The following is an 11,198-nucleotide window of genomic DNA, read 5'->3' as shown; positions in this document are numbered from 1 at the left end:
TGGAGCTGAGCCCCCTGCGTGCCCGCCCCGTGTGGACAGGGTGGAGCCGCCTTCTGAGGACACCCTCAATGCCATTATTGAGCACTTCAGTGTGACGTGGAGCTTGTTTCCAAAGACAGAATGTAGCAGTGATATTTGCAAAAATATTAAAATATCTATAAAACTACTAACATTATTTGACACTAAGAAGTTGTCTATATGATACTTTTAACACTAAACAAACATCTGGCAGTGGTTCAGGCCGCTCTGCCAAGGGCGGTGCTGTGCCCCAGGCCTGGAATGGGCCACCTTGTCGGCACAGCGGGATCCCCAAGCACTCAGAGCATCTCCTAACAAGCTCAATAGCCTCTGTGGTTACCCTGAATTCCAGCTTTATCTTTTTTATTTTCCCTTACCTATTTTTGAGACAGGATCTTGCTCTGTTGCCCAGGCTGGAGTGCAGTGGTGCAATCTCAGCTCACTGCAGCCTCAACCTCCTGGGCTCAAATGATCCTCCCACCTCAGCACCCTAAGTAGCTGTGGCCACAGGCACACTCCGCCATACCCAGCTGATGTTTTATTTTTCATAGTCTGGAGTCTCATTATCAACCTGGGCTGGTCTCAGACTCCTGGGCTCAAGTAATCCTCTCACCTCAGCTTCCCAAAGTGCTGGGATGACAGGTGTAAGCCACCACGCCTGGTGGCCTTTTCAAAAAGATAGAAATATACCTAAGAAGCTGTGGCCTTCGGGGCTTCTGTAGGGCGCCCTCTGTGCCCCAGTCGATCTTTGAAGAGGCTCAACTGGAAGCCCCAAGAGACAGGAAACATGTCCTATCTTCACTGCTGTGTCCCTGAACCCAGGAGCCTGGTGTGGTGAGTCACCAGGAGCCACAGAGTCAACCGTGGCTAAACCCGCACATGCTGGAGGTGCTGCGGCTTCAGGCCAGGGAAACGGGCCGCCCCGTGTGGGGCAGGCCGGCCTCATGCTGTCCTTCTCCCCAAGGTGAGGAGGCCGGGTCCCCTCCAGCCTCAGGGCGTTACTTAACTTTCTCAATCATTTTTTGTTTTTTCTTTTCTTTTTCTTTTTTTGAGACAGGGTCTGGCTCTGTTGCCCAGGCTGGAGTGCAGTGGCATGATCTCAGCTCACTGCAGCCTTGACCTCTGAAGCTCAAGCGATCCTTCCACCTCAGCCTCCCGAGTAGCTGGGACTACAGGCACACACCACCAGGCCCAGCTAGTTTTTTATTTTTAGCATAGGCGGGGTCTCACTATATTGCCTGGGCTGGTCTTGAACTCCTAGACTCAAACGATGCACCTGTGCCCAGCCTCATTTTTCTCACTGTTCTTTTTTGAACCTTATTCAAGTTGTTTACTTTTTTGTTGTGCTTATCTGAAGGGCACACGGGCACTCTGCGCAGAGGCAAAGGGCTTACCTGAGGGGCACACACTCCGCGCAGAGGCAAAGGGCTTATCTGAGGGGCACATGGGCACTCCACGCAGAGGCAAATGGCTTGCCAAGGTTCTGCGGTTCTTAGGGAAGAGAGTAGAACATGAGGGGCAGGGCCTGGCGCCCACCCCTACTTCTCATTCTGCAGAGGCAGGCACATGGGCTTGCCTGCCAGCCCCAGATACAGACCAAACGGCAGCCCAGAGTCCACCCAGAGCCATGTTTGAGGAGCATCTGCTGCTCCTGAAGCACTGGCCCAGCAGCCCGCGTGCATGTGTGGGTTTAGCCACGGTTTCCTCTGCGGCTCTTGGTAAGTCACCACGCCAGGCCCCTCCTAGGTGCAGGGACACAGCAGTGAGAAAACAGAAATCCACGAAAACACAGCACAGATCAGCAATACCCAAGGGCTGAGAGCCAGGGCCCAAATCTGCCCAGGGAAGTGGGGTGGAGAGGCCAGGGCTCCCCGGATCTCACACCAGACTTGCATGGTCTACTCGGAGCCTCTGCTCAGTCACTCCGCACAGCACGCGGTTCCCAGATCCCACAGGGCACTCACATGTTGATCAATCCATGCGACCCATTTGGGTAGATGAGGTAACACGAAGGCACTGAGGAAACACCAAGCCTCTCCAGAAATGCTTTGTCCCCATCCAGCGCCCGGACCACCACGATGCTTTCATACGGGATCAGGTCTAAGATCACCTGGGGGTGAGAACACAATGACACTTCCACAGGGGCTGGCAGCTTCTCAGAAAACACGGCGTGCAGACACACGGCCTTGCAGGGAACCTTTCCCAAAAGGGCACGAAGTGTGCCCCCTGCAGGCAAGACCCTTACTCACATCCTCACGCACATCTGAATTCTTACCGCACTTTAAGGCAACTGATGGCACACACGCCATGCACAGAAACCAGCGTTATTTGGCAATTTTACAGACCAAAGAACACCCTTATCCATGAATTTGCACTTGACTTTCTAAAACCAGGGCGCCTCTAACAACACTGACACTGGTCAAGTGAGTCCTTGTACACAGCAGCCACGCCCCATGGCCTCACATTCCTGTCCCGCCTGTGGAAGCTTCGTGGCCAGGGCAGCAGGCCTTGAGCTGCCGCTCCTCCCCAGCCACCCTGCTCCTGTCTGGTTCTGCTCAGGCTGAAGGGGCAGCAATAGGGTCTCGGTGGCAGAGAGAGCACAGGACTGGCATCTCAGCATTTCGGAAGAAACCCCGTGTGCACCACCACCACACTGGGCGTACATCTTTCCTTCTCTTAGAGAGCAACACAACCAGCTGCTCCTCAAACCAAGGGCTCTGGCTAAAGGGGTGAACTGGGTGCCCTGAGGGGCCGTGCCTCTCCTGAGCTGGGTGTGTCTGCGAAGAGCTGATCATTACTCTTGGGCTGCACTGGTGTCTGGGCCGTGCCCTGACTCTGTGCTGAAGAGCACTCCTCCTGCACGGGTGGAGCCTGGCTGCCACGATCGCACCAGCATACCAGGGAGGTAGGGGAGTGTGCAAGACAGGCCCACACCCACCTCTGCTCGGGGGAACACCTGCCTCTGGTCTGCGTGTGTGGAGGCCCCACCTGAGACAGCAAGGGCACGAGGGGCCTTGGGACAAGGGCAAAGGGTCTGGGAGAGCCACACACCACTAGTGGTTCCTCAGCCCTCCACGGAGAATCCTGGCCAACCACGGGAAGGCATCCTGGCGTCACCACCAAACCTGGAGGGGCAGTGCTGGGGTGCCAGGAGGGCAGCCAGGGCATAAAGCGAGATGGTCACAGCGTAGGTGTCTGCAGCTTCCTTCCCAAGTGTGTCTCCAAAAGCCCTCACAGGGGCAAGGCTGTTTCCTCTATTCAACGCAAGGCCCCCCCAGTGGACAGAAAACAGTTGCCTATCAAGTTGCAAGGAGGAGGAGGAGAAGCTCAGGGTGAGTGCTGGGCGAACGTGTGTGGGGTGAGGCCTTTCGTCTCCGGAAAGACTGCTGGCAATAATGACTCTCCCTGGGCTGCCCCTGCACCTGGTCCCTGGACCTTATTTAGACTTGGCCAAGAGCGAGGCTTCAGAACTATACGTGTGAAATCAAAGTATGACAATGATAGAAATGATGTTTTACGGAATCTTGGATTTGGCAAAAATGTTGAGCGTTCAGAATATAGCAATGAAAAAATCTCAGCAATAACGCACGCAAAATACAGAATGACCTCAAGGTGAGCTGAGCCTGTCATAAAAATGAGCTCTTCTGCAAAGCCCTCTCAGTTTCAAACCTGGGGTTAGGCCACCTTCCGAACCCCTCCCACCGCCAAGCTCGTTCCTCCTAACAGTCTTCTCCAGACACCAGTGACTTTGCTGAGGAACGTTAACTACACTTCTGATAATGAACAAGACCTAAAGCCACAGACAGGACACGAGACGCCGACGTGGTGACCGGCACCCACGAATCTCATCACAGATGCACCGCCAACCCCAATCACACCACGTGTGACACCTGGAGCCCACGCAGAAGCCGTACCTCTCGTCCAAGGTAGGAGCTGTTGCTTTCAAAGACAATAGCCACGTAATGGCTGCCACGGTGGTCAAGGAGGGAAAGAACATCACTGGGCCTTTCAAGAGAAAAAAAGAGGCTTTTAGTGCTGTCAACAGCAGCGAGTTGCCCACCACATTCCAGTGGCCACATCACTTAATAGAAACCTATTACATTCCTTGCACAGCTCAGTGTGAGTCTAACAGCCACCTCCTTCACGGAGCTACTCACTGAATGGGGTCCAGGGGCGGGCAGGCAGGCGGCCGCCTTCCTTCCGTGTGGTTCTGCAGGAAGTCAATCATGGTCTGTCTGACTGTTCGCAGCTCTCGGTCGGGTCCTGCCGGAAGCACACCAGGGTCAGAGGTGTGTGCAGCTATCCTCGAGGGGCAGGCGCACACCCAGGGACAGCAGCCCCGTCCCAGCCCGGTGCCCAAAGACAGCAGGGTGCAGGTGGCAGCAACGTGTGCAATCCCAGCAGGTGTGCCCAATGCCACCCACAGGCGTGGTATAGACAGCACGGGATTCACACAACTGGAGACCACACGGCAGTGAGACACGCATGGGTGGGCCACACGGACAGGCAACAGAGGCAGATGGCAAGACACGGTGTGGCGAGGAGCAGACCAGGCAGCTCCACTGGGTCACTCACAGGCAGAGCCCCCGCAGGGCGTGGCAAGGAGCAGGCCAGGCAATTCCACCAGGCCACTTACAGGCAGAGCCCCCCAGGGCGCAGCGAGGAGCAGGCCAGGCAATTCCACCAGGCCAGTTACAGGCAGAGACCCTCCAGGGCGTGGCAAGGAGCAGGCCAGGCAATTCCGCCAGGCCACTTACAGGCAGAGCCCCCCAGGGCGCAGTGAGGAGCTGGCCAGGCAATTCCACCAGGCCATTTACAGGCAGAGCACCCCCAGGTGCGGCCTACGGGGTCTGATCACACTGGGTGATGCTCGCCTGGGTGAGGTCGTTTGCAAAAATTCATCGGGTGGGTACATGTGATCTGTACATCTCCAGATATTTTTATAATAACAAATTTACTCTGAAAAAGTTTTTACTACCGTATTTGCCAAGCAAGGCAAATCACAAAATGAAAATTTCTCTTGAAGCTATTAACGTCTGAACTCTTGAGGGAAAGCAGGCAGGAAGGTCAGCAGAGTCAAAGGTGCTGGCCCCGGGCTGGGAGCTCCCCCAGCTCTGGGACCGCGTGTCTTTAGCAGGTTTATGAGGGGAATCTCGGGGACTAAAATACAATGCTTATGTCCTTACCTTTAAAATTTTCTCCAGTTGTAAACTCCTTCGTAAATGCTTTAAAATACTAAGAGGAAAAACAAAGAACAAGTAAGAGGCAGCCTCGCGTGGGCATCTGCATATGTGTTTAAGCAACAAAACGACCGTCACCTTAGAGAGGGAGCTTTACTCAATTTCCTTCGGAAAGTTTTCATAAATGGATGACAAACCACACGCTTCTCCATGTCTCTGTGCATATTAGTGTTTCCTGTCAGATTTACGAGGGGGCTAAGGTTAGCTCCAATCAGCAGTCCCATCATTGACATCTTCTGACCCAACAGGGCTAGAAGCAAAAGACAGTTCAACCGGGCTGGAATCATTAAAGACACGGCTCTCCGGGACTTGGTAGTGAGCGTGTGTCCTAATGGTCAGCTGTAACGTTAGCTGTAACAACACAGAGATCTGCAGGAGGAGGAGACACCATGCAGTATCTCTGAGTGGATGGCAAGGGTTCTTAGGTTAAAATTAAAAACTTTCTTCATCAAAGGGCACATCAAAGACAGTGACGAGACAAGGTTACAGGATGGCGGAGATCAGGTTGGTAAGAAAAGCACCGGCCAGCCAAGAGGGAAATGTGCAGACGACAGGCAGACACTTCACCTGTGACACCCACGGCCCATGAAGCCAGATGTGCCGGCACCGCAGCCGCCAGGGAAATGCAAATGAAGCTGCTGGTGCTTCCTACTGCACCGCTCCCTGGGCGAGCATGAAACGGCCTGACGCTGCTGGCCCTGCAGGTCTGTTGTGCACAGACCTGGTTCGCGGCCCAACGGCTTCTCTCCCAGCCTCAGCTCTTCCCGTGCCCGGGAATGAACACAGCAGTACTGTTCAAGGCCACCAAAGCCTGGAAGAGCCCACATGCCTGGCAACGGGGGATTCTGGTTCTCAGAGTGACGTCACTGGACAATCCCATCCAATGAGCACCGTAGTGGATCTGAACAACGTCCCATTAAGTAACGGAAAGAAGGCCCGAAAGTTTACACACAGCACAGTGTGACCTGTGTCTGAAGCTAAAACAAAACAGGAAGCCATCCTGACGTAATCACACGCAGGGACAGGCAAGCAAGCGTGCGACACAGGCCCCGAGAGGCCCTGGGGCTGGGCTGACACCGGTGCTGCCCAGCATGGCACCTGTTGGGGCAGGACCACAGGTGCTGCCAGCACAGTGAAAACAGCCCCCAAAATACAAGGGAAGCCACCATGACGTGACACCACACCACACAGCAAGGCACCAGGGCTGACAAGGACGGGGGCACAAAGCTTCCTGGGAAGTGGGCCCAAGGTGCCTACATTTCTGGAGATGTCCGTGTCAAGGCGTGCAGGAGGCAGCAGCACCGGCGTGTACACACATGCTATGCACGGGCCTGCAACAGGTCACAGGTACCTCTGCCCCCTAGTGGGAGCAATGGGCACAGCCTTGTCTTCTGCGGGGCTGACCCTGGCTCAGGAAGGCAGAGGCCCTGTGGGTGTGTGTGCATGGGTGAGTGTGTGTGTGTTCCACCGAGGGGAGCCCCGTGGTACATGGACCACATGTGTGGCTTCAGGTTAGGGTGCCAGCCCTTGTGCTCCTGGTGTCCTTGTGCCCTCTGGCCATGCAGGCTGCAGGGGGTCTTTTCACGCATCCCCTCCATGTGACCGGGGCTGTGTGAGCACGGACAGTCCCACAGACACTGCTGCAGCACAACAGGGTGGAACAAGAGCTGCCCCCAGCAAACATCAGTTCCTACAATTCCTACGAAGTTTTAAGGAGAGAGCCAGAGAGGCCAAAACACAGGCACTATGATGTGGCGAATTTCAACATACAAGAAACCCCGTGATACTTACCCGGAAGGTGGGGTAGAAGGTGAACTTCAACAGACAAGCAGCCCGTGATACTCACCCGGAAGGTGGGGTAGAAGTGGATGTCATAGTCATGGCACACAGCCTGGTTCTTCTCTTCCATGCAGTCCAGAGCCGCCACGCGGATGGCGCTGGCCCAGTCTGAAAAGCAGGAGCATGACTTTCAGTGTGGTGAGCACTGAACTCTCGGGAAGCCCAGGACCCAGCGGTCCCCACTCTAGGCTGCAGACACCTAAGAGACCAGCCCACCTACCCGCTCTATGTCATCAGTTAGGCCCTCACCACACAGAGCGTCTATGTGGAGCTAGGAAAGAGAACTTCCACCAACAGCATGATGCCTCTCCTACCACAGATGGTCACAGAACAAGCGGATTTGTGCTGAACTTGCACATCATGCAGCAGGGATGGGGCTGCGGTCCCCTAATTAAATGACACCCTGATGGATGAAAGCGCTGGTTACAGAAGCGGCTGTCAGCGGCCGGCACTTCATCAGGACAGCAAACACGTATGTGCAGATTAATCGGACATGGTCCAGGCTGTTCAGCAAAAACTTTCCAATGTTCTCACTCCAGCGAGCAGGTACTGGCAGCACCTGAGCAGGCTCTTTCAGGGCAAGGACGCGCACATAGACACATGTGAAGTGGTTTCCAACACCATCCCAGACGCTGCCCACAAACCCTGGAACACCTGTGCCATTTTGGGGAGGCTAAAAGGAGCCATATTTTTTGTTCCTATCTCTAAAGTTCTTACTTTAATTTTTTGTTCCTAACTCTAAAATTTTTACTATGGAAAATTTCTAACATGAAAATAAAATAGAGATAAAAATGTAACAAATCCCACACATCCTACCTCTTGGACCAATAATTACCAGTTCAGGGTGAATCCTGTTTCGCCAAAGCCTCCACCCACTTCCAGAACTGTCCCAAAGCAAATCTCAGACCACACGTCATTGCCACACGAAATCTACCAGGCGTTACCTCTGAAAGATGAAGGCTCTCCACTGGGCATGGCAGCTCACGCCTGGAATCCCAGCACTTTGGGAGGCCAAGGAGGTAAGGTTTAAGCTTGGGAGTTTGAGACCCGCCTGGGCAACATGGTAAAACCTTGTCTCTTAAAAAAAAACACACAAAAAAATTAGCTGGGCATTGGTGGCACACACCTGTGGTCCCAGCTACTCGAGAGGCTGAGGTGGGAGGACCGTTTGAGCCCAGAAGGCAGAGGCTACAGTGAGCCAGCGACACAGGGAGGCTCCGTCTTAAAAAGCAACAACAACAAAAAGTCCCTATTTGTTCATTTGTTTAAAGTTTGTTTGAATCGAGACCCCAGCCAGGCTTGTTGGTTGGGCTCGTGGGTCCTGGCACTTTCCTTCTTGGGGTTTGACCGACAGCACCCTGGACTCCTGGCTCTTCTGTAACAGGGCACTCAGATCTAGATGCCTGTCTAATTTGTTTGGTGAGATGACTTTGTAGGTAGTGGGGCATCCTTCCACCCAGAGGCAAGCGACACCTCTCTCCTTAGTGATCACGACCTAAATGCATTAATGCGCTAGGGCTGCAGTGAAATGGTGACGTGTCATCTCTCACCGTTTGTTCATGATGAGCTGGGACAATTCTGTGAAGAGAGACCTGCCCTCACTGCAACCCAGAGCAATGACTCACACGAGGAAGCGGAGTGCCTGGCTCGTGCTTCAGTCACCAGTATCAAAGTCATGGTTTCTGAAGCTGACCAGTGAGGTTTTCTTTTTAAAAGATTTGTGTTCTTTCTCTGGGGTGTAAAAATTGCACTGCCAACAATTCACAAACATTTCCCGGCTCCTCACCCTGTAGGGGTCCTTCCAGGCCCTGAGACTTTGAGGGGACAGCCTAAAGGGGCACCAATGGGTCAAGGGATGGGCGCTGGTTATCATGGAGCCTGGAGGCCTCGGCAGAGTCAGCAGTGTGGCAGGGCACGCCGCACCGTGGGAGAGGCAGGTGCAGAGGCAAGACTCAGGCGCCTCTGGGATCTGCCTGGAGGAACGGAGTGAGCCACGTGGGACAGTGCCGTGGCACAGCCTTGCGACCAGAAGCCCAGTGATTTCTGAATGGGAATGTATGTCTGCCTGTCACTGAGACACTGATAAGGCTCTTTGTAGACTTGTATTCTGATTCTGACCACTTGTCTAAATCAATGATTCGACTATAAATCATGTCAAAAGAGTAAGAAGTCTTCTCTAAGAACAAGCTATGATCTCAAACTTAGGTTCTGTTAAAAGCATGCCTGGAATCGGACACTACAAATATGAAGGCTTGTGTGTGTTAGTGGTTCAGATTGCTATTTTTCTTTTTTTTTTGAGACGGAGTCTCGCTCTGTCACCCAGGCTGGAGTGCAGTGGCTGGATCCCGGCTCACTGCAAGCTCCGCTTCCTGGGTTTATGCCATTCTCCTGCCTCAGCCTCCCGAGTAGCTGGGACTACAGGCGCCTGCCACCTCGCCCGGCTAGTTTTTTTTTTTTTTTTTTTTTTTTTTTTTTTGTATTTTTTAGTAGAGACAGGGTTTCACCATGTTAGCCAGGATGGTCTCGATCTCCTGACCTCGTGATCCACCCGTCTCGGCCTCCCAGAGTGCTGGGATTATAGGCTTGAGCCACCGCGCCTGGCCCAGATTGCTATTTTTCTACGTAATGTACCACAGCTTTGTTTAAGATACTGGTCTTTTCTCTGTAATTTAAAAACAACAACAACAACAACAACAACAACAACAACAAAGAAACCTCTTTCAGAAACAACGACCAAATACCGTTCCTGCTTACGCCGGCTAAGAGAAACCAATTCATATTTCGAGGCCACTTTCAGTGGATGAGGGAAAAGCCACGCAAGCTCCCTGCATCCCTGGCCACACCTTCCTCAAGCCTCACACCACATGCAACTGAGGCAGAGGGTTCACGCTCTCATCCAGTCAGCGCAGCAGACAGCAGGGGACGCGGAAACAGAGGGTGCTCCCAGCAGCCCCGCCGTGGGCTGCTCACCGGTGGACCCCTCCACAGCCTCGGCTCCTCGGCCCGTGCATCCTGGCAAAGTGTCTCATTTCTGTGGCCTTTTATCTGGTTCACAATTCCACATGGTTTCATTCTGTTTGTTGGGAATTTCTACGACACATTTTTATTCCACACTTTTTTTTTTTTTTTTTAAAAAAGCATCTTTGTGCCCAGATACTATGCAGCCATAAAAAAGGATGAGTTTGTGTCCTTTGTAGGGACATGGATGCAGCTGGAAGCCATCATTCTCAGCAAACTATTGCAAGAACAGAAAACCAAACACCACATGTTCTCACTCATAGGTGGGAACTGAACAATGAGAGCACTTGGAAGGTGATCATCACATACCAGGTCCTATTGTGGGGAGGGGAGGGAGGGATAGCATTAGGAGATATACCTAATGTAAATGATGAGTTAATGGGTGCAGCACACCAACATGGCACATGTATACATATGTAACAAACCTGCACGTTGTGCACATGTACCCTAGAACTTAAAGTCTAATAATAAAAAAATAAAAAATAAAAAATAAAAAAATAAAGCACCTTTGTGCCCAGAAATAACATGTAAGAAAACAAAAAGTTGCTCTGACAGCCCAAACTGCACACACAACAGAATCACGGCCGTGTGACATGATCAAGCTGGCCTAGAAACAGCAAAAACATAAGACGGGAAGAAGAAAATGTTCCAAGATGTTTGCCAGGATTTGGTTTTCACGGTGGGATGTGGCCCCATCTGTGGTTTCTCAGATTTGTCCTCAGTGCACGTTACTTACAAAAACACACACAGCACGTCCCCGCTGCCCCAGGCACTCGCTGGCCGCATCACACCGTTTTCTCCGCTGGCCACCTCTCCTGCAATTTTCCTAGTTTCTGTCTTCCCATGGATCTTGGTACAAGGTGGCAACACAGCACCCTGCACAGCAGCCATGGAACTCTCCCAGCACCTCGGGCGAGGGCTGCTTGGACAGTCTGGGCCCAGGCCAGGTGGTGCTGCCTTTTTTTGTTGTTGTTGTTTGAGACGGAATCTCACTCTGTTGCCCAGGCTGGAGTGCAGTGGCGTGATCTCGGCTCACTGCAAGCTCCGCCTCCCGGGTTCCCGCCATTCTCCTGCCTCAGCCTC

The 11,198-nt window shown here is 52.9% G+C and overlaps 1 protein-coding gene across 1 annotated transcript in view; it reads right to left on the bottom strand.

Annotated features, from left to right (window-relative positions):
* QSOX2 (quiescin sulfhydryl oxidase 2) overlaps positions 1–11,198 on the bottom strand; it is a 45,684-nt gene that overhangs the window by 13,892 nt on the left and 20,594 nt on the right. The window contains exons 2-6 of the mRNA XM_023227643.1: positions 7,105–7,205; positions 5,205–5,253; positions 4,176–4,281; positions 3,933–4,023; positions 1,983–2,128 (exon numbers count right to left, since the gene is read on the bottom strand). Coding sequence (XP_023083411.1) covers positions 1,983–2,128; positions 3,933–4,023; positions 4,176–4,281; positions 5,205–5,253; positions 7,105–7,205 — 493 coding nt within the window. The remainder of the gene's footprint in view (positions 1–1,982; positions 2,129–3,932; positions 4,024–4,175; positions 4,282–5,204; positions 5,254–7,104; positions 7,206–11,198) is intronic.

Source organism: Piliocolobus tephrosceles, chromosome 14, assembly GCF_002776525.5.
Source record: "Piliocolobus tephrosceles isolate RC106 chromosome 14, ASM277652v3, whole genome shotgun sequence".
Taxonomy (NCBI): Eukaryota; Metazoa; Chordata; class Mammalia; order Primates; family Cercopithecidae; genus Piliocolobus; species Piliocolobus tephrosceles.
The sequence above is the reverse complement of the archived record's forward strand: the minus strand, read 5'-3'. Positions and strand labels throughout refer to the sequence as shown.